The sequence below is a fragment of the Neovison vison genome, chromosome 8 (assembly GCF_020171115.1).
Source record: "Neovison vison isolate M4711 chromosome 8, ASM_NN_V1, whole genome shotgun sequence".
Lineage (NCBI taxonomy): Eukaryota > Metazoa > Chordata > Mammalia > Carnivora > Mustelidae > Neogale > Neogale vison.
In genome coordinates this window covers 117766015-117789502 of record NC_058098.1, presented here as the reverse complement: position 1 = coordinate 117789502, position 23488 = coordinate 117766015, and the positions used below count along the sequence as shown (strand labels likewise).

Genomic DNA, 23488 nt, shown 5'->3' with positions numbered 1-23488 from the left:
TGGGGCGGCATTTCTGGTTATGTAGCCTTCCTCAGAAAAGCTGTTGGAGGAACACAGCCATAGTAAGAAGAGTCAGGATTAGTTGTGTTCGTCAGCACGGCTGATGCTTACCCAGCATATATTCCGTGCGGAGCACTATTCTAAGTCCGTCACATCTGAATTAGTAACTTGGTAATCACAAGCCTTTGAGACTGATCTGGGGATGGTTCTCATTTTACAAACGAGGAACTTGGTGCACTGGGTGGCTAAGGAACGTGCTCCAAGTCCCACAGCTGGGAAGTGGGAAGGCCAGGGTGTAAGCCCAGGCTGAGGACTTGCCAGTTACATCACATCGTTTTGTTCTATTTTGTGGGGAAAGAGTGCGGCCCTCGTCCGCGGGATGCTCTGAGGAGAGTACCGAGCGCGTGTAGCATTTCTTCACGTGTTTATGTGAACCTCAGTTGCTGAAAGTTTTAACCATTCTAAAAGCCGATTTTTCTATTTGTCTTTGCTTAGAGATAAAATTGTCAAAGAGTTCCTTTAGGATAAGGCTGATTCACCAAGGTTCCTCCATAGTCTAGAAGCAGCCTGACTGGGTGCTGCTCTTGTTTTGGTCTCTCACAGTTTCCGAGAGGGCTGACAGACATCCTTGGAGAACGTAGCTCACTGGCCACTTATCTTAGACTCTCCAGCTTGTGAGATCTGCAGACTGAGGCTCTCCTGCTCCCTAGGGCCCACGGAAGTGCTCACGGCGGGACCTCACTTCCCAGTATTTATGATGACAAACCTGAGGCTCTGTGTAAATAAGTCCATTCCTCTTTCCTGGTTCCACTGTTTGGAAGTTTCAAATCGGGGAGAGGAGTCTCGGGTAATAGGACCATCGTCACCTGAATAAGGACTTAACTACATTCTTGAGCATTTGTGGTTTTATTTCCACACGGATGTGTTATACCATGTAATTAATTAAGGCTACAATGTAATTGAGATTTTCCATCTGAATTTGAAGTTGTTGCCTTATATTTTCTCTCCTTTATTTTGTAGTTCTTCGTGCCATGAAAGAGGACAGTGAAAAGGTTCCGAGCTTGTTAACTGATTATATACTGAAAGGTGAGTCTTATGATATTTGTGCAATGGTTGGGAAGTTTTGATGAGTCGATGAATGGATCATCTTGCTAATAGAAGAAAGAGTAACTTCCAGACACAGTTTTATCAATGTCATTTGTGCAGAGTGAGGGTAGATGCGTGGCTTACTTATGCTACTTGCATTATGAGTTATAGTATATAAAATTCAACTTTTATTTGGGGTCTCGAGCTGGTGGAAATAAGTTGACAATCAGCCGTAAGCATGGAGGCAGGCAGTGGAGGAAATATTATGGAGACATTCCCACACTTCTGTGAGTCTGAGGTGTTGACTGACGCTGGGTGGGGTTGAGTAAGGTGCTCTCTGCCATCTTGGGGACGATGGAGAGGGAAGGACAGATTGTGAGGATGTATGAAAGAGGGGACAGTCAAATCAGTGAAGAGTCCCAGAGGGAATATGAAAGGGATTGCTGTAAGGGACAGGAAAGGGAGGGAGGAAAAGAGTGGATTTTCATCAACTAGAACAGTGAAAAATGAGCCATAAATCTTAGCAAGATCAACATCACAGGTTGGGAGCAGGGATGAGGTGAAGGAAGGTCATTTAAGAAGTTAATGAGGGGGGCGCCTGGGTGGCTCAGTGGGTTAAGCCGCTGCCTTCGGCTCAGGTCATGATCTCGAGGTCCTGGGATCGAGTCCCGCATCGGGCTCTCTGCTCAGCAGGGAGCCTGCTTCCTCCTCCTTCTCTCTCTACCTGCCTCTCTGCCTACTTGTGGTCTCTCTCTGTCAAATAAATAAATAAAATCTTTTTTAAAAAAAAGAAGTTAATGAGGGTCACCTGGGTGGCTCAGTGGGTTAAGCCTCTGCTTTCGGCTCAGGTCGTGAACTCAGGGTCCTGGGATCGAGCCCCACATCGGGCTCTCTGCTCAGCGGGGAGCCTGCTTCCTCCTCTCTCTGCCTGCCTCTCTGCCTACTTGTGATCTCTCTCTCTCTCTCCCTCTGTCAAATAATTAAAAAAAAAATTCTATAAAAAAAGTTAGTGAAGACTCTTACTTTGCTGAGGAAAGAACAAAATTTGGATGATGAAGAGTGAACTGATGAACTTATTATAGGCAAAACTAATACTTTTCAATGAAATTATTTTCTGTAAGGCAGCAGTTATTCAGGTGATGGATTTTCCAAGCATCCTAAAATTCACCCTATAGGGTGTGATCCAATATTGAGAGCAATCCTCTTCTGGTAACATTTTCCTTTGGGTTCTCTCTCTTCTGCGTCCGAGTTGCTGACTGAACCATAGGAATCTGGGGATTTCTGAGATGTTAGGTAACTCAGATGAGAAGTTTCTTCAACCACAGCCTTGTAAAGAGGGAACCTTAGAAGGTACTGGGAGCGCAAACTGAGTGATGTGTTAAGTCTCACCTGTAAGAGACTTGGACCGGAGCCAGTCATTAGTAGGTTAGGGGTGGGGGTAGGGGTTTGCAAATAATAAATTGAATTTATACATAAGCTGTGTTCTTCTGATGGAGGGCTTTTTCTTCCTATTACATTCTGAATTTTCTTTTTTAATACCTGACACCTTGGTTTGCTTTTATATTGTGCTAGCATTGGTGTGAAAGCTGGATTGTTCTGAGGTTTGTTCTTACACATGTGAGACAGAAATGAGATGAACATAAAGAACATGTCTTAATTTTTAATTATAGCGGGTTCCTAAGGCACTACTATGAGCACCAGAGAGAGAATGAGATTCTGAAGCATTCTCTGGCTGTTTTATCATTTGACCGCATGGAAGAATTTTATGATCCAGAGAACAGAGTGTTCTGGGGACAAATGATGTTGGAAGTTTTTCCTCTGAAGACCCAGGCCTGTAACTGAGCCTATACCACGGGCCTTAGGGAAGCAGCACTTACCCATTCTGTGCCCCCCGCTCCAGCCCGTGAGCCAGGCCGGTCTGTTCCGGGGCTGCTTCTCAGAGCCGCTTGTGTGCATGTGCTGTGGCTTTGTCTCAGCCTGAGGTCTGGGTGGAAAAGCAGCTAGGGTTCAGACCCAGCTGGCGACTCCGCCGTCTGAGCACGGAGTAGGCCTGTGTGTGATGCTCAGGTGTTCGTTTGCATGGAAAGGTATGGACGGGGGGGTACGGAGACGGGGGCTGACCGAAAACGCTCTCTTCCACCCATCCTGGAAGTCCGCAGCCAGTACGCGATTCCTCTACCTCACAGTGCAGGTCCCCACCCCACTAGAAGGTTCGCTGGCAGGGGGGTCCTCCTCAAGGGAACACCCTCCTTCCGCTTTCTTGGTGGGACTTGCCATAGTTGTTGTAACAGCAAAGACCATGGCTCTGCTGCTCAATGTTCATTTTAATGCGAAGGTGTGAAATGAAAGAAGGTAGAAAAGGGCCTCATTTGGCCAGAGAAAGGTGGGATGGATGCTGTTTGGGCTCCTTAAGGTTTTTCTCATACCAGCTGAATGACCCCGCCGAGGCTTTGATTGTATGGAAGGCTGGCAGTGAAGGCTTGCTGCTCTGTGTGTGTGCAGACTTGCAACCCTTCTTTCACTTTTTGGGGAGCTGCTTGGCCGTGTTCTAAGCCTGAAGGTATAGGGCTAACGTTACGGGTTCTTAATCTCTTAAGTGGTCCCCTAAGTGACGTGGCCTTTTGGTATCTCATTTCTGGGCAATTTTAATAAATGTGTTTTGAGAGAACTTTTCACTGTTGGCTGTAGCCTTTTCAAACCTTTTTTAAAAAGTTGCTACTGTAGATTCTTTCATTGTTTGTTCTCATGATTAATAGTATATTTTTGTATACATATAGCGTATATACATCTTGTGTAAATATATATGAAATCTACATTTCTATTTAAAAGTTTTTCTTCCTCCTCTAGTTCTCTGCCCTACATAGGGCAACTTTGCCTCAGGAGCGGCTTTCTTTCGTGGACTGCAAGCGAGGTCTCGTGTAGCGTTGTTGTGAGAGCTGGCTACCATTCCCTTCCTGCCATTGGAAACTCAGCACACTCGAACTTGGGTTTGTCATTCAGTATTACTAGATCATGCTTTCACTAATTCTTTATATTATGACCCATGAGCAGTACGGCACTGTTCTCAATTCTAGAGGTGTTTTTGTGTTAAATACTAACAGTTACGAGCTCTTCTCTCCTCTAATTTGTAGAGGAAGGGGGAGTCCTTTTGTGCATGCGCAGTTGTATTTTTCCTGAACTGACAGTACGATCAGTTGAGTGTTTGACTTTCTAGATCTGAGCTGCACTAAAGAACTAAATTAAAGCACTGAGTGATTTATGTTGTAGCTGTTCTTCGATGGTGGCAAGAACCAACACTGATCTTTATAAGGGGACTGTCAGGCTAAATATTACCTACCAGTATTGTCTAGGGAGATGGACGCTGACCTGTGGGCTGTTGTTGGAAGAAGCCGAAGTGGAACGTGCGCTCGGTGGCCGCAGAGGACCCCGGGGTGGGGGGTGGGGGGGGGCGGAGAGGGCTGACAGGTGGACGCTGGAGGTTGCTACCAGTTTCTCCACCGTTCACGTGTTAACCATGAAGTTGCCATTCACTTTCAGAACTTTGTATTGTTGAACTCCATGTTTTTATGTTTTGCTTCCCATGTCTGCGAAGAAGTGTCCTTTACAGGGAGTCTGTGTTCCTTGAGGTGCTTTCATGTCTGCGCAGCTCCCCCCCCCCCACTCCTGCTCTGTGTCCTTCGTGCCCAAGTGTCCTCCCCACGTGCTACCCCGGGAAGCAGCTACTCATCCACCTGGCTCTGGTCCTGAGACACTTCTCTGCCAGTTCCAGTCAAGTCATTGTCATTTAATAAATGTTGGAAAAAAGGATAATGTATGTCGGAGAGATTTTTTTTGTGTGTGTTTTTGTTGTACTTAAGATTTTTCTTCCCTCGCAGTGCTAGATTCTCCCCTTTACCATTCTACATGTTGTCCATCACTACGGCGTGTAAGCTGGGGAACCCGATTAGCTTCATGATGGTTAAGGAGGGGCAAGAAAGACTTTTTCAGGTTGCCCCAGGTTGCTGTGGGATGACAGAAGGCCTGCTCTTTGCCTGGGTCCGAGACATTCCCCACAGCTATGGCAGCTCCCTCCCTCAGACCGCAGGAGTGTGCGAAGAGTTACAGAGGACCTGGCAAGGGACTTTCAGGTTCCGGCTCAGCATCTGGGAGCACACAAGGCCCATCCCTATTCCTCCTTCCACTGCGTAACTGGGACACCAGGGCTGCCAAAGCAGCAGCTCAGGTTGGAGCTGGAGGCTGTTGTGGCATCTCTGCGGTTTCCTGGGGCTGTGAGGGGCTTGCGCTTGTCTTGTTTTGTCAGTGGCTTGACAGTGACTATGGGACTTACTCCCTGCCCTCGAGGTGATGAAGATGCATACATACATAATACAATTAATAACTTCAACTAAATGCAAATTTGTGAAAATAATGCCCATACTAAGAAAAATACTACTTTAGAAGGCATATGAGAGAAGTCCTTGAGGATAGGTTTTTTTTTTTTTAACAAGAAATTCAACAGTGTTCTGTTTATAGTTCATTTTTAAGTTGTTGCTTCTGGAGTCTATAAGAAAGTATAGTATTTTTTTCCTTTCAAATCCCAGTCACCTGATAATGAGATTTCTCTGATTTTGCTTAATAAATTTGCTTCTTCAGTGGTGAAGTGCCAGTGTTTCCCACGTTGGCCCTTCTCGTCTGCATGATGAATGGATTTTGATACCAGTGAGGAGGCTGAGCAGGTTTCTGGTTTGTCACTGAGGACAGGTAGGTTTTGAGTCTAAGAGCAGCACTGAAGTGCCATCTATCCCGAGACCGGATTTTTTGCAAGGATTTGCAGGGCAAGGCCTGCCCTCGAAGAGCAGCCCCGGAGCTGCAGGGTCGTTGTCAGACCGATAACCTTAACACACAAGGACTGCTCGTCCTTTCTGTGATTGAGATTCAAAGTGTTGATTTGTTGTCAAGAACCCAGCTGCAAGTAATTCCCTCATGGCTCGTGGTTTGAGGAAAACAAAATAAACCGTAGGACCCCCAGTGCACTCCAAGTGCCATATATCTATTTTATTCTTCAGGAAATTATATTTGTTTTTCTTTTACAAGAGCACAACAGGAACCAAAGTAAAAGAGTAATAGATACAGCACTCAGGATAAATCATATCTTTAAAATAATAATAAAAAAATTTACACCTCATCCTATATCCTGTTAGTATTTTCATAATATGGCCATGATTGAAAAAACAAAAAGCAAGCATTTACAATTTTTTGATAGAGATTTTTTATGCCAGGAATGGATTAATTGTCGACAAAATTTTATACTAATCAGGCTGATGTAAATCTATTTTGGTAACATCATATCATTAACAAATTTATTTTGGAAATAGATAAAAATATTGCCCCTTGATAATAAATCTTCTTTTTTCCTTTGATGCAAACAGCTAGAACACCTTTTTCTTTTCCTTTTGATATTCTAAGACAAAAAAAATGGTTAATCTTCAGATTAATAAATTAGGTCATTATAATAATAAATTAATTTTTTTTTTAAAGTTCAGCAACCTCTGTCCAAGTATTTACAACAATACTTGAAAGTTCCTTTACAAAACAGAACACATTTTCTTTTCACATTAAGCATACTGGGTATCTGTGTCTTTCACAACAAGCATTTTAAAAAGAAAAATCAATGCACAAATGGGTAATTAGTATAAAAGTGCTAAGAGCTGTTTGAAAAGTTAACACTATAGTATACAGTCAGTTCTATTTGAGGCAAACTACAACAAACTTCCAGCTTATTATGGACAATATTCCAGTAGTTGTTTCAAACAGTTGTTTGAAGAAAAAAAAAAAATCCAGGAGCTGATTAGTGACGCAGATGAACTGCCATCAGTGTTTCTGGCCGTGAGCAAACTGAAAACCAACAGAAAGCATATCTGAATGAGGAAGATTTTAGTAAAGGAATACCTTCTCCATAGCACGTGTGATGCTGACTGCAAAAGGCGTGTGTGTACACACACTCACACTCACACACACTCACCACACACATCTTTCTTCCCAATTAAACTGCAGGTAGAATGAGATTTTGTGTTCATAAAAATTTGTAGGTGATCAAAAGCATTGATATGGAATGCCTGTTTGTCTTTGTTCTGGTTAAAATCTCATAAAAATACATTCAACAGGAAAACATAAATTGTATGTGTATAAATATATATGCATATATATATTATATACACACGCACACAAATACTTTTGTTTTTTTGAAGCATAAGATAGTTACATAAATATTCCTATAATTGCTAAAGTTTAAGGAGGCTTATTTTTTTTTGAGCTTCAACAAAGGTGCTTGAATAATATACAATTAAAATGAAGTAGTTTCTATTTTGTAGAATCAGTATATAATAAGGAAAACAAAAATCCCCAAACAGTCCTTTTTAAAAAAAGTTTCTTCTTAAGCTAGAGCTTCAACAAAAACTATGAACACCCAACAAGAGAACAAAGCCACGACAGACAATGAAGTACAGCCCCTGGAAATACCTGGTGTCCTTCGCCCTCTCCCTCCTTCCTGCCACACTGTGGTAAGAAAAGCTCCAGTGCTCACATCAAGAAATGACCTAGGTCTTGTTCACTCGCGGACTCTGCTAGGAACTGGCTGATTGCTTGCAAGAAAACAGAAGCAGCAAAAAGTTTTAACTATCTCTGTAACAACCCGCATCGGAGAAACGCGGCAGCGCATTTCTCCTGCTTCCTCCCTGCCCCCCGCAGCGTGACTGTATAGAAAAGAAACTCATGGCTTTAGCCCGGGGATGGCTAGCGACAGGTGCTGGTGCGCTCGTCTGCAGTCCTAAGGTGACCATGGCAGCTGGATCGCAAGGCCTTTGTTTCCCGCTCACTTGGCCCGAGCTTTGAAGCAACCAGTGCAGTCTTCAGAGCAACAGGCAAGAAAAGCTCCTCTGGGCCACTCAATTGCTTTTATTTTAACTGGATTTCCCCCCCACCCCCGAGCTCAGCTGACCAATCTGCCTTCCTTACGGCACCCGCCCAACCCATCTCCCCCACTGAACTCACTGTCCCCGCCCCCAAATATCTCTACAGCTATATTACAAGCAAATATATCTTAGCAACTTTGAAAACTTTGGTTCTAAGAAAACGCTTGGTCAGTTATCTTGAGGAAAGTGGGAATGCTTTGTTCTGCACACTGCTGTAGACAGAGCCCATCCCGGGGAGTTCTCCGCGCTGTACATCAAGTCACAATCCGAAACGATCCACTAAGCAAGTGCACGAATTCTAGTTTACTCTTAAAAGCAGATTTAGTCGTTTTCTGTCTCTCAAACCCTCAGCCACGTCGCCTGTCTTCACACTGTCTGGTAGAAATTGTCCGCCTGTAGGTGGTTCTGTTTTTGCATGCTGTAGAAGCCACTGAATCTTGCGTCCGGTTCAGCGATTCTTAGCATCCTCTGCGAACTGTCCACCGGGACTCTGCTTCCTTTCTTGCAGTCCACAGACACCAGCTGATTATTTAAGGAAGAAGGCTATTTAATGAGAGGAGGGAAAACCACAAAGAATTAGCTCTTTTATGTATCCTAAGTTAACAAATGCAGTCCCAACTCAAATGAGGTGATCGCTTCGCAGGATAGCGGCGGGCAGACTGGACGTGCCGTCCACACCCTGTTCTGGCGCGAGCGGTCGTCTTGTAAGGGGTCCTGCCTCACAAACTGTGTCTGCAAGTGAACTGTCAATAAATTAGGTCAAAGGGAGTGGACGAAGGAAGTGAGAAAAGAGACTGGTGAAGTCACGGACTATTTTCAAATCCTTAACGTGCGGTAAGGACTGAAGGAGGAGTGGGAGTCACCAGAGAGCCCGCCCCAGGTCAGTAGCCGGTCAGGCCGTGCGTGTTACGAGCTGGTCTCTTTTCCCAGCTTTGTGTCCTGGGGACTGGGTCTTGCCCAGCCCCCACGTCCTGACCCACAAGTGCCCAGCAAAGGTGGTGCCCAAAGTGTCTTTCTTGAAAGAAAATCAGAGGCCGGATAAGCATCTGATGGGAATTTTATATGGAAGAATTATCTGGATGGTAAACTGGATTAAAATACTTATTCAAGCTGTTTTCAATTCTTAAGGGTATAGGATTTATTTTTAAATAAAAAAACCGAAATGTGAAACGTAGACTTATGGTTGGGAGTCATGACTTCCTCCCTTTAATGAACATAAACTTCCTTGGCTTTTAAAATAGGCTTATCTGACAACAAATATATATTCTTTCTTTCTCAATGTGAAATAGAAATATTTTCTCTCTCTGCCTGTTCGAGTGTTATCTTAGCCTTTTCAGAGTCTTCTGCCACCTCTCCCCAGGGGGGTTACCCTGCGTACGTCTCCTTCTCCTTTGGAGTTCTGGACATGCTCAGGACACTGGGTCTTGCGGCTCTTGACCGAGTGCTGGCACCCTCTCTCTAGGATTTCTTTCCCAATTCTAAGCTGACAGAGCACTGAGAAATTCAAGTTCTAATTTCTAATATAAATAATGACATAGGGATCAAGGCAGAAGTATGTTTTTTTGAAATTGTAAATCCAGGACCTGGGACGTGTGGGAGGTCGGGATTCATTAACCAGTGGATGACGGGGAACCACCCAGTGCGGGATGCAGCCCCCGGCAAGGACTCTCTAATGGATGGCTCCAGCGTGCCATGCATTTGAGGCCATGAAGACCACAAAATTTTCACGGGCTAACATAAAAGACATCGAGCAATTTAAGGAAATGGAAGCATGTAATAAGCCTTCCCAGTTTGGTCACTCAGGAGACAGACTTTTTCAGGACAATACCTTAGTTGGTGTTCGATACCAGCAAAGCAATGGCATCCACTGTTTCTTCTGATTGATGTACAGGAGTACTATGATAACAGAGAGGATGATTACTATGGGAACCACAACCAAGGCAATGGAGTCCAGTGAAGAATCTCTGCTTGGATGCAGCCTGTTGTTATCTCTGTAATCGGCCTGCAGGTGACCCATGTCTAGAAGAAAAACAAGTATTTATTACTTAAGCAAGATTTTTTAAGGATTACTTTAGTTACACTGCAAATGGAGATCGACGACTTGGTTTCATTTCTTCCCAGTGCTTTCAGGCTACATATGATTCAAATGTAATGACCCAAGGAGCTCTCAGGAGAGGGCAGAGCTCTCAGGGATGGATGGGAGACGGGAAATACCAGGGCGAGAAGGTTAATAACTGGGCAGGCTAAAGCTGGTTCTTGCTAGCCAAGAAAATAAAATTGCTATGTAGACCTTATAAATGGACTAAAACTAGATTACTGAAAAGTGTCTGATTAACATTAACCTGTATGGTCTTCTGTAAGATTTGGAAACAGAAACATTAGCTTATTAGCTCCCCGCTTACCAGCAAATAGACTAGGACAAAGTACCTTCTTAGATTCACCTAAATAACAGCCAAGACTAACTACTAATGTAATAGTAAAAACTAAGCCAGAATCAAGAGTTTGGTCTTTTGGTTGATATTCCAGTTTACTGAGCTTTAAGCAAAAATGCCTCCCTTTTCATAAACTTACTGAAAACTCACTAGGCCTATTAAATTATCTTCCTGCCTTAGTTAATATTACTGCACAGGGAACAACATTTAATTTTATTTTTATGAATGCACATGTTTATGTTCCTTTAAATCATCGTTCTTGCCATAAATATTGCAGAGATCACAAGGTTAACTCTATACCAATCAGGAGGATGCCCTGGAAGTTTCCTTCCTTTTATTTTCTTTCAAATAAACTACTGTGGTCAGGTTGTCTAAATGCATTAAAGACCAGGTTAGTGAAAGATGCAGGAATTACACCATCAAAAATAATTGCTTTTAAAATGTTCTGGAAACTCAGCTCATCGTAGCACAGCTCTGTGATATTAAGACTGTGGTTTAAAAATCAGAGTTAATATTAATATGCTTATTAATCTGTTAATATGCTTCTTCCTATGTGTGTGGGGGGTGGTTTGGGGTTAATAACTGGGGATGGAAAGAAGAGGACCTTCCTGGTCACTCTATCCAGTGTAGATGGTAATAAACCCTCATATTTATCAGCATCAAGACAAATGCCAAAGGTTAAAAATAACACCGTATTGATGAATTCAGGTTTTAAATACACAATGAATAAAGGAATGAATTTTTGCCTTACCGCATTCCAAATGATAACAGCAAATGGTTTTGGGAATATATGTTATACAAGAAAATTCAAAAGTAAATTACGGAAAACTTAGTGAAAGAAAAAGGAAGCTTCAGTTCAAGTCTATTTACAAAATTCAGTCCAGTGCTTAAGTTCTGTTTTGTTGCAAAAAGCAGGCCATAACATTGAGCTTTGGGCTTACTAGCAGCCAAAGCAAAAGTGGAAACAAGTATCATGAACAAGATTATAGTGTCTTCAACATTAAAAAAAAAATCTTGCTCAGGACAAGTATAAATTTGCCTGCTACTGACACATGAGGAAATGATCTCCTCAGGGACTCTGTAACGGAGATGCTCCGTAAGCATAAGCTGAGTGAGTGCAGGTCCTCAATACATCGCAGTAAATAAGGCTGTTCTTATGACCAAAGCCCAGCATCTATAACTGTGTGTGGCACAGAGCAGGCACTAATATTGATTGAGTGAATGAATGTAAATGTAATGATAAAGCACAATTCAGTCCCAGCAATTATGCAAGTAGCTAAAACACTGAGTCCAGGAGTTTGGCTCTCTGGTTACCTGGCTTGAGCTAAAGAAGCACAGCCTGCAGAATATCTAGAGTAACAACAGACCACTAATCTCTCAAGCAATGGACACCGCTTCTCCCAAAAGATAGGATATAGAAATGGACTAGCAGTGATTTTGAGAATGTCCTTGGAGTAGACAGGGGGCTGTGCTGAGTCACAGCCAAGAGCAGGTTTATACTCTTGATCAAGAGGTCTACTTTTAAAGAGAGGGCAGTATTGACAGGAACCCTGCCTTGCCTTATCACTTAACTACTGAGAGACAGAATAATGTGCTTGTTATACACAACTAAAAGGGCAAAGCTTGGGGGGGAAAAAAGCATGAAATAAAGCTGATCAGTGGAAAAATCAGCACATGTAATATACTGAACTCTGATGGAATAAGAACAATCTAGAAGCAGAGGGTAACCTAATGCACAAATGCTTACTCCAGAGTCCACAGGGACTGAATAATTTATCACTCCTCTGCTTACATATGTACAAATATGAGAGCTGTCTTAGAAATTCCAGATCCCAGGCTCTTAGGACAAGGAACATCTTTCTTTCCAACATCACCGAGTCTCTTGAGCATGTGAAGCCAGAAGGAGGCATTATACCCAGTTACCTGCAGACTTACTGTACTATTTTGGGTTAAATATGTTATAGCCAAGCAGGTCTTCCCTGGAGTCATTTTTTGAATTTACTTTCGCTTGCCATTTAACAAGATACCCAAAGAAAGTTAAAGAAAAAAAAGTAGACCATATGTAAGATTACAGAGATCTCAGTTGACTTGGGCACTCACCTCTGGGGAGATGGATGATGTCATTTTCACTGGGTGTAGGCCACAAGGGGACCTCCAGGTCAATCTCTCCACGGTGATTTGTTTTCTCAATGGGTATATTGGTTGGTTCTGGGACATACATCTCTAAAAGAAAGGGACATTTTTCGTAAGAGATGATGGAGGAGCTACTTACTGTTGACTTCTGTTTCCTCACTCCAAATGGATGGTACAGTTAACTCAGTACAATATGCCCTGGGAAATGAAAGACCTGGTTTCTGCATTTATATCTTTACTTCTAGAGAGTAAATGTAAAGACAAACAGTTTCCCTTGGCAAGCATGGGAAACAGGTCTTTTAACCATGTAAAAAAGGAAAAGAAAGTTTTCTTCCCCACCAGGGTCAGAACTCTGCTTTTTCATGTTAAATGGTGTTGGCCCTAGAGTTTTGTGCAAGCTGACAGGGACTAGCTGAAGTGGAAGGGATTTTATCAGCTAAATACTATACCTTAATAACAGTTTCTCTCTCATCCATGAATGTCGAATCATTTATGTAAAATATGTCATAAGGAGTGAAAAAAGTAAAAGCATCTTTCACTCTCTGTGTATTTCTTGGCCAGTTCCCCGCCAGTCACTTCCCCTCAATGGGAACAGACTGTAGGCAGACCTCACAAGGCGTGGCCCGGCTTGAGGATGAAACTTCTGCTTTGTCGCCACTGGAACCGTGTGGACTAGAAGATGATCTCTAACAAATCTAGTTCCATTATCTAACCCGATCATGTGGGCACTCTGATCTATAAGATACTGCCACGTGACCATAAAACAAGACCATCTAAGAAGAACAATATTCTTAATCCCAAATATCAGGTTTTTTTCTTTTTAAAGTTAAGTTTAAAAAGAAACCAGTTTAAAAAGTTCAGAGCTTTCTTTGGCTCCTAACAAATATATTTATATATTCCTTCTTCATCTGGTTAACAACATTTTAAAGAAAATTCTTGAGACCCTATTTTCAAAAGGTGACACAAAAGTCTGCATCGATCATATAGCTCCTTTTAGCCAGATCCTGCCATATTATTAAACTCACTTTTATAAGGTTACTCAACGTTGGTAATACTAAATAGTCACTAGTAGCCCAAGGGAGACCAAAATAAAAACATAAAGTACAAGTTAGAGAAGTTTTAGAGAAATAGAACCAACAATCCTCTGCTTCCAGTGACTGCTCTCTATCCCATAGTTACCTGCCCTTCAAGAAGTAAACCGTAAGATGAGGTACAGAGAAGGGGAAAAGGACAGGGAAGAGAGTATTTGCTCTGCGTCCGCTGTGTGTTAATGGAGTGTCTGCCAGGGAAGAAAGGGTAAATGAATTGCCCAAGATGATGCATCCAGGAACCAGCAGAGCTGGGATTCAAATCCAGTTCCATGACGCCACTGCTCGGGTCTTCTGCTGCCCCAAGAATAAAGTTATTTTGGCCTTTGTCCCCGAGTCTTCTGCTTTCTTACTTAAATATGGCTGACCTTGAACAACACGGGTCTCAACTGTGTGGGTCTAGTTATAAGTGTACTTTATCAGTACAGAACTGTAATTTTTTCTTTCCTTATATATATATATATTTTTTTTTTTTTACTATTCTCTTTTCTCTAGCTTACTCTGTTGTAAGAATAGAGTATATAACACATAGAACTACAAAGTATGTGTTTAACCGACTCTTTATGATACTGGTAAGGCTCCTGGTTAACAGGAGGCTATTAGCAGTAAAGTTTTTGGGGAGCCAGAGGTTATGCGGAGATTTTCAAGTGCTCGGGGTTTCGCACCTCACACACGGCAAGGCTTAAGAGTTTCAGAAGGATACCTGAAAACTCTAGAATTAAAGAGAATTTACTGGCAGCGCAGTATTATTTACAGAAGCAGGGGCTGGAGTGCCACCAGTGAGTGTCAGACTTCTCTGTCCTCTCTGAATCACCCGAAGAGCCTATAAAATGTGCTGATTCTCACGGGTCATGACTCCGTAGACCCGCGGTGGGTGATTCTGGGGTGGGTGGGTAAGCATGGCATTTAGTTTCCCCACTGACAAACCCTGATTCCGTGACAGGAATTTCCCGAAGAGTCTGGAAAGAAAAGTGACCTTGACATTTAGGTGACATCTTTCCATGCCATAGCACCTCTGAGCACCTCCCCTGTGGGTCCACGCAGCACTGACCTTTCCCGTCACGACCGCCACTCCGCCCCACCACCCCCCAACTGGTGTCAGGGAGCTCAGCAAAAAGGCCAAAGTGAGATCTACTCCAGCCACAACCTGGCAGTGTCAATGGCTAAGCAGCCAAAACCCCCGCGGAGGGCGGGGATCGGTTCCGCTTCACCTCAGGGTTTTCCGGGATGAAAGCAGCAGAGAAGCAGGCTTGAAATCCTCGTACCGCCTATCCGCACACGTGCAGACTGCAAGGGAAACCCCACAAACAGCAGAACGCACAGGTGAGTCCTCCTCCCACAGGTGCTTAGGAAGGTTCAGCTTGGCCGCAGTGGGAGAGGTGGAAGGGTGTGCCCTGGATCGGGGAGGAGGTCCCACAGGGGGATTAATTCTATCGGCCCTGTCCACAAATACTTCCCGCGTGCTCCACGGGTCCACACTTTGGGGAGGTAGCCCGGAGTAAGACTATTCTTGCCCTCGGCCTCTCACCGCTGGGCAGCTCACAGCCTGCCCTTCGTACTGGTCTGCTCCCCTCACCTCTGTACGGCTTGGATTAAAGTCGACCCATGCCGCCTTCTTCATCACCAAACACCCAGAGCTTTAGCGTGGAGCCCTCACGCCCAAGGGGAGAGGGTCATTTCCCTTCAATGTGAACTTAAAAGGGATGCTGTCTCTTTTTTGGCCAAAAAACAACTTGGACAAACAAAAAAGCTACTCTACTTCCCTGCCTAGACAGGGCTTCGACGGCCAAGGCCTGCGTCTGACCCGTACTCTCACGTACAGCTTTTCTGGCTCTTACTGTCAGAGCCCTGACAGCTGCTGGCACTGCACACACAAACCCGCAGCCGGCCAGGCCGTGGGTCACGGGCACGTGGTTACAGTGAGGACCCACAGCTGTGCTCAAATATGTTCTCAACTTCAGAGGAGCCCAAGGCCACTTACTGGGGATATACTTCACTTTCAGAGCTACCTGGCCAGTTTTAAGAGCCACCTTCCTGAAGATGCCGTTCCTGGAATAAGGGGCAGGATGCTTGGGGCTCATAAGCCGAGGCATCATTTCTTGGGAGATGGAACCTACAGTCAACTGAGGACCAGAAAGGACTCCTGGGTCTGCCAACTGCTGGCATGACTTCTGATAATTCACTTAACTTCCCTGAGCCTCGGTTTCTTCTGTAGGACGGCGCAAGCACGGACCGGCTCACAGGTTTTGTCCTCATATCCTAAGACAGCAGAGGGGGGAAGTGCTTTGTAAAGGGTGAGGCTACCCTTTGTAAAGGGTGAGGCTAGTCGATATGTGCAGAGGGCAATGCGAGGTAGCAGGAGCTACCTATATGAGGAACGGAAGCCTGGCACGTCGGTGAAGATCCCGGACTAAGACGACACAGTGAGCCAGAGAGAGTAGGATGGGAATCCAACTTCCGGAAGGACGCACTTAATCAAATGCAAGGTGGCCAAGCTAGACTGACTGCAAAGTTTGCTTCGAGAGAAGACGGGGAAGTGATTCATCAATAGTACATCAGGTGTAGAAAGGGGAGTTACAGAAATTAAATTTCAATCCAACAGTAAACCCCGAGAAGTCACTGGAGAAATCTTTCCTAATGAACAAGGGTGTTACATATGCATTCTCTCTTTTCTTAGTCTCAAACCAAGGAGAGTGCCTCTCACAGCAACGTCGCCTGGATGTGGGGCCTTGTTGTCACACATTGGGCTGAGATGTGAGTGATGGCTGTCTTGGCCTCTCGTCTCCCCCTGCGTTAGTCCCTCCTACACATCACCTATTAATTCTCCCAAAGCACCTTTCTGAGCACGTCATTCACCTCCAAAATGAGCCTCCCCACTCCACACAAAGGACGGCGTCTACACTCTTCATTTCACTCCAATAAAGGGGACCCACCTGTCCTGCAAGGTCCACCTCGAGTCCTGGCGAAGCCTGCGAGGCCACTCCCCTGACAGCAGTGTCACTTGTGAGCCGATGACCAGTGTCTCCAATCCACCCTCCTCTCCTCTTTTTTTTTTTTTTTTTTTTTAAGATTTTATTTTATTTATTTGAGAGAGAGAGACAGTGAGAGAGAGCATGAGCGAGGAGAAGGTCAGAGGGAGAAGCAGACTCCCCATGGAGCTGGGAGCCTGATGTGGGACTCGATCCCGGGACTCCAGGATCACGCCCTGAGCCGGAGGCAGTCATTTAACCAACTGCGCCACCCAGGCGTCCCCCTCCTCTCCTCTTTTGAAACCACTTTCATTCGACTGAGCCTCCACCACTGCGGCCAAACGGCTCCGGTCGGGGCGATTAGGACAATGCTAGATGACAGCGGTCAGTCTCTGCGGCTCCTGTGAGGTCCTAACCGCGCCCCTGCCCCAGGGGCTCCCGGCTTCCAGGTCCCAGCGCCCGGGCTCCGGCTGCGTCTCCTCTTCACCCCCCCCCCCCCCGCCTTCCCCCTCCCCCGCCCGGTCTCCCAAAGCCGGCGGGTCTCTGGGCGCGGTCCTGGTGGCCCCCCTCCACCACACTCACTCCCTGGGGGATCTTGCCATCCAGTCCCAAAGCGTACAAAGCACTTGAGGCCGGCCACTTTCCAATGGACAGATGCACGCCCCGTCACCCCTGCAGTCCGGACTGCACACGGACCGTCCGCTCGCTCTCTGACCTGGACGGACAGCGGACGCCTCTCAGTAACACGGCCTGCGACTGGCCGCCCCACCGCCGCAGCCCGCGCGCAGCCCACGCCCATTCCGGCCATCTGCGGCTTCTCTCCCCTCTCGCCTCACTTCTCAAATCTGACGGAGTCTCCCCTCACAACAGAATCCCAGCCCGACCACTTTTCCCACCTCCAGAGCCACGACCGGCTCTCGCCCGCGTTACTGGGGAGCCTCTGGTTGCTCTTGGCTTCCTCTCTGGCCGTCCACGACCCCAGCCCCGCGGTCTGTGCTCCACCCAGCACGGGAGGCAGCCCCTGAAGAGGGAAGCCACACAGCTTCCCTCCTTTGCTCAAGACCCACCCCTCTCCCTCCCCCTCTGTAAAATCCTGCCACCACAGAGAGACCGCACACTGCCGCTCCCGGCGGCCTCTGCTCGCCTGACCCTCCTGTCCGGCGCCCAACCACACGGGCCTCCCGGCTGTCCTTCAACACGCACAGTGCGATCCCAGCCGAGGGCTCTGCCCCGTCTACACCCAGGGGGGTCTGCCTCTGCCCTGGGAGTCCTCCATTCTTCTGGGTCTCCTAAATGTCACCTGTTCAGATAAAACCACCTGTCCCTTCTCCTTTGCCCCCTGACTGGCTACACTCTGCTTGTTTTCTGCCTGTCCCTCCCCAGGAAAGTGTGAACTCCGTGTGGACAGGGCTTTGCTGAATTCTCTGTGGTCCCTTGGACAGGCAGGAGCCCAGTGGGCATGAAGGGAATCGATGCTGAACATACAAGATCAAGCCTCGGCATTTGTACCTCAGAAGCATCTTCGTGGGAAGACGGGGACGGAACCTGTGAGACACAGGTGGCGTGGAGCAGACAAACCAGTTCCCGGGAGACATACATGTTCGTCCTCGCTCTGCTTTGTGTGGCCCTCAAGGATTTTCTTTCTGCCAGGTACAGAGTGAAGAACCAGCAGAACAAACCTGCCTCTCCATCTACACCATCTACACATACACGAGGCCCACAAGACAAGCAGGAACAGCACCCAAGGGAAGGCTCTGGAACGGGCTTAGCCTCCTGAGCGGGCAGAGTCTCCCAGCCTTCAGTTGGGGCTAGTCTGCACGACCCCTGAACAAAAGGTGGTGAGTGCAGACAGTGCAACTCTTGGAGCTTAACTGTCCCGTTTACTAGCAGACTCCTAGCTCCCTGCACCGCACGGAACCAGATTCTCTAAGATGATGCAGCAACCAAACACAAAAACCAAGGTGAAGATGGAAAGGAACCCCGGCCCCCTCTTAGAGTGCAGGCGCCCTGCGGTTTGGACGGCGGGTGGAGTCTGTGTGTGTAGGGCCGGGGGTCTGGAATGCCCCCAGCAGCCTGTGCTGCCGAGGGCTAGGACTAGGCATGAGACCTAGACATGGAAGGAAAAAGGCCTGGGGGGATCTGGGCAGCTGTGGGGGCTGAGGTTTAAGACCTGGAGGTGGGCTGCTAGTGGACATGAAGGGTGAATGTGGGGGGCAGCGCAGGCATGGGGTTCCTCGGCTGCCGGGTGGGGTCTCCATGGGCAGAGATGGGAGCTGGGCAGAGGGCTCGGAGCAGGCGGCCCGGGACAGGCTGGCTACTGCCGGGATTGAAGAACTGAGCAGAGTGATCAGGGCTGATCCTTTACATGCAGCTCTTCCGCTCTGCTTCTGATGTACTTCACCCTGCACTGGCTGTAAAGCGATTCCCTGCTGCGTCTGACCTCGGGCCGTTTTCGCCAGGTTGGTCCAGCACGCAGCGACACGTGCCACCCAGACAGGACGAGTGTCCTTAAGAGTCTGTTATGACCCTGGAGCTGTGCTGCCCCTAGTGTTTAGAGACTGCTCATGGGAAGAACCAGAGCAGTTCTAGCAGGGAACCTCGACCAGGCACTCACCCTGATGTCACTCTCGAGCTACCCCCACCCCGGCCCCCGTCTCCGCACGGGGATGCCTCGGCCAGGCCCTTGCGAGGTCAGCACCATGGCCTGGGAACGCCGGCTGAGATACCTGGGCACATCGGGCAGCAGCTTCCTTCCACGTTGATGGGCTCGACGCAGGGCAGAGGGGGGCAGCTGACGGTGGAGCAGAGGGTCTGGCCCTGCAGACAGTAGCAGTGCGTGCAGCTGTCAATGTCCCAGCGCTCCTCGTCCGCGTAGGCCTTCCCACTGAAGTGGCACACCGCCTTCTTTGGAATCGTGTCTTCTAGGGGAAAGAACAGCACAGGATGGAGTCGCGTGATGGGACCGAGCACAGCGTCTCGGGACCCTCGAGACAGAAAGGGGAGCAGCTCTGTACAGACACGATGCGCTGCAGGACTTTGGGATCTGGTGAGATGTCTGCGTCCTGAGGTCCCCATGGCCATTTTCCCCTGCTCGGGACAAGCTTAGGCGCTCACCCTGTGGCCACTGGAGACCAACGCAGGGCAGCGACGGCTACGGCCGGGTGGGAATGCGACCCACTGGGCAAGGGTCCCTGTATTGTCACTGCAGAAAATCAAATTCAATCACACTGGTGGCTGGTGGACACACTACATGAAAAAACCCCAAATACAAACAGAGACACGTTCAGAGGTTTTATGTGGAAGGACATAAAGAAGTCCTGCTGAGTAGATTTATGGAGACGTTTCCTGAAATTCCTACTTTCAGTTAATGTTTTTGTAAACGATTCAACGGAGTGCTAAGGAATGACCGTGGTGCGTCACTGGGAACGATGGGGTGTCAGTGGGGGGCACAAGGGCCGCACAACCACTTCTTTCTTCAGGGATGCTGGATGCATTTCCCTTTTGTCAACAATGCCATTTCTGCTGTAGAAACCACCTCATTTCAGTTCGGTCCATTTTTCCAGCAGACCATGGTTTTTGATAAAAAAAAAAAAATATATATATATATATATATATATATATTTCTATTTTTTAAGATTTTATTTTAGAGAGAGACCGAGAGAGTAAGTGGGGGGAGAGAGAGAGAGAGAGAGACTCTGAAGCAGATTTTGTCCTGAGTGTGGAGCCTGACATTAAGTGGGGTTCGACTTCAGACAGCGAGATCATGACCTGGGCCGAAACCAAGAGTTGGCCTTTTAATCAACTGAGCCACCCAGGTGCCCTGACGATGTATTTTTAGGAGCTATTTCTGTGTGTGAGAATTTACAGTTTAAAACCCTCTGTTCTTTCTTCTCCAGTATCTCTTATCCTCATTTCCTCCCTCCCCCAATTTTTCTCTAGAAAGTTCCTTTCTTTTGGACTCAATGCCACCACCTCCTAGTTTACCTGAACTTACTTGTGACAGGTCACATTTTATAGCCAGTCCTTCTCCTCAGAGCTCAAGAACGGTGGCTCAGAGTGAGGCCTCAGTGCCCAGCAGAGATGGGGCAGACCAACGGGGAAACGGGGGCGAGCACTTCCTCATCACTGGACAGGCCAGTAACTGGATGACCCCTGCTAGCCTGGGGAAATTTTATGTTCAGATTCTAAAGGCACCTCTGCTGACCACTGGTCACTAACAATTAAAAAACTACAAAGGAATCTGGAAGGAATGTTCCTTAGGAAAGGAGTGATATTAGTGGTTCAGGGTTCTTTCTGTCTGGAAGGCTCCTGGGAGGCTCTAATGGACGCAGTGTTTATTGCCCACAGAGGATGGAGCCCAGGATGCCCGTGGGAGCAAGGAGAAATGCGTGGGCATCGCGTGCCATGTTCTCCGAGCAACCCTGACTCGCAGCCACATGCTTCAAGGTGGCTAGAAGCTGCTGTCTGCAGAGACCCCGCTCTAAGCTGCCCACTGAACTTTTCCAGAGGAGGCTTGCAGACAGAAATGTTCTCATCTGTTTTTGGTGTCCATGTTCTCTCCTGACCAATTACTCAAGCACATGCCCCTTACTGAATGGTGCCGATAATGTCCTATTACTCCAGTATGTTGTATTTCCAATAGCTGTGTCTCAGTCCACTGCAGAACTCTGTAAGCAGGTGTGGGAAGGAATCTATGTCAAGTGTTAGAATGCACAATCTCTCTGTTTCTCAACATTTCTTCACAGTTTTTCTCAGTACTGCTGCCTGAGTTCAACAGGGGTACTGAGTAATCACAGGAAGTTCTAGTTGTAAACAGAAATGCTTTCTCATTATCTATGAAAAAACATACTTCGTGTCTTTCTCAATGTTCCACAGAAAGTTTTCTGGTGCACTGACAGTAAGCTTAAAAACTTAACTGGAGGCTTCTGAACCAAACCCACGACAGAAGTTTCTGCTAGCCTAGAATCCTCAGGGGAGGCCACTTCATTAAGATCTCTCAAATGCACATGTCGAACGGCTCAGTAGAATCATTTAATGAACCCAATTCAAGTAATACTCTGACCTCCAGCCAACTTTACATTGAGGACATTAGATGGGCCATCAAATCTAGAGTCTGTTATGCAGAGACTTCTTTATGAAAGGAAGCATCTCTTCATAAAGCAGTATCACTGATGATATTTTACATAAACCTTGTAATAGCCCCTATGATGGACCAATATCATGGCATAAAACTTGACAAATGGACTACTGTGCAAGGACCTTAGAAAAAAGGTTAAACTCCTTTCCTATCTTGTCCAGCACTTTCTGCCATGCTTTTCCTCCCAAATATGTCTTGGCCAGTCCTCTCAGAGAAAAGGATCAAGGGAATGAACTCCAGGCATGAACTTAGGAAGGATGGGGACTTCATAAAAAGGGGGTCGAGTCAGCCCAAGCACTGGTGTGTATTTTCTTAGGATCTAGGCAAAGACACATCTTAAGATATTTAATTGATTAATGCTACTCATATTTATGAAGCTAAAATCATCTGTGAAAAATTACATTGATATTAAGAATAATCACAATATGTTAAACATTATAAAGATGTTCGTTCACTGATTCTACAAACTCTTCTCATCAGTGGGAAGGAAGGCATGACTATGACTCTGACCCAGAGGACTGCAGAGACGTGGTGGGACAGGCCTGGGGACCGGACACCTCTCCACAGAACACCACGGCAACCACTGCTCCTGTGAATTTAATACGGAGGGCAAAGCAACTAACTGCCAGGGAATGGGGGAAGGCATGACTCCAGACTCACTGTTCGCCTTTCACTTGGAGGGATGAGCAGAAGACAAAGCAGCCGGAGGGAGGGCATTCCCAGTGGAGACGGTGTGTCCAACAGCTTGCCACGATGGAGGGGCAGTGAGGGTGTCAGGCTGTGTAATGTGTGTGTGTGTGTGTGTGTGTGTGTGTGTGTTTGTGCACGTGTACACACACACGCACCAAGGCCTGAGGTGAAGCTGGGGTCGGACGGTAAGGGGCCTTGAGTAACAACAGACGTCTTGAGATTCCTTCCTGTAGAGGAGAGGAGGGGCCTCAGCAGCTTTAATGGTAAAAAGAGAGTTCTGGAAAAGGGCAACATGGAGGACCAGATGGGGAAAGGATGTTGACGATCCTGTTCATGGGGATGTGACGTGGGTCAGGTTAGGGAAGCATGCATGCAGCCAGACAGGCAAGGAGAGATCTGAGAAATCGGAGAAGCAGCTGTGAGGATACGGATACTGAGGAAGAGGACACTTGAAGGACAGCCCTTCCTACACGGGAGACCGGGCAGAGGCAATTCCAACAGGTGAGTCATTTCACTGCTTCGCAATACATGGGGAGTTTGTAAGGGACCCGGTCAGGCCTTATCGAACTCTCAATATTCCAGTGATTAGTGACTGATTTTTTAGTGCAGCAATCGAGCCTCCCACTCTGAGGCCTCTCTGTGTGACCCAACCAGGAAGCTGCCGCTAGGACAGAGCCAATGTGGGGAACAAGGTAAAAGAGGACAAATTTCAGTCATTGGGAGCTTCGGGCAGGAAAGCGGTGGATTGTGTGGGGTCAGCGGCCTGACTGGCGGAAGCCTTCCTGTGACTCTATGGACTTCATGCCCCACTGAGCCAATACTTCTTCTAGGACTCTATTCCAAAGAAATAATCAGAAAAGACCTAAAGTAAGCATTTTCTGGTGGAGGTTCATCACAGTGTTATTTACAACAGCAAGAAGTTTGGGGGGAAATCTGTATCTAACAATAAGAGAATGTTTAAATGACTGAATGGGATGACAGGAGAGAATACTGGGCAGTTATT

General features: G+C 46.6%; 2 protein-coding genes across 5 annotated transcripts in view; one reads left to right on the top strand and one right to left on the bottom strand.

Annotated features, from left to right (window-relative positions):
- FEZ2 (fasciculation and elongation protein zeta 2) overlaps positions 1–4343 on the top strand; it is a 42460-nt gene extending 38117 nt beyond the window's left edge. For both annotated transcript variants that reach the window (XM_044261769.1, XM_044261768.1), the window contains 2 exons: positions 1021–1086; positions 3934–4343. In XM_044261769.1, coding sequence (XP_044117704.1) covers positions 1021–1086; positions 3934–3950 — 83 coding nt within the window. In that variant the 3' untranslated portion in view covers positions 3951–4343. The remainder of the gene's footprint in view (positions 1–1020; positions 1087–3933) is intronic.
- Positions 4344–6094: 1751 nt separating this feature from the next.
- CRIM1 (cysteine rich transmembrane BMP regulator 1) overlaps positions 6095–23488 on the bottom strand; it is a 189615-nt gene continuing 172221 nt past the window's right edge. For 2 of the 3 annotated variants that reach the window (XM_044261765.1, XM_044261767.1), the window contains 4 exons: positions 19385–19579; positions 12569–12691; positions 9865–10055; positions 6095–8579 (listed from right to left, as the gene is read on the bottom strand). In XM_044261765.1, the coding sequence (XP_044117700.1) occupies positions 8403–8579; positions 9865–10055; positions 12569–12691; positions 19385–19579 (686 nt within the window). In that variant the 3' untranslated portion in view covers positions 6095–8402. The remainder of the gene's footprint in view (positions 8580–9864; positions 10056–12568; positions 12692–19384; positions 19580–23488) is intronic. The other variant, XM_044261764.1, reaches the window with a different exon arrangement.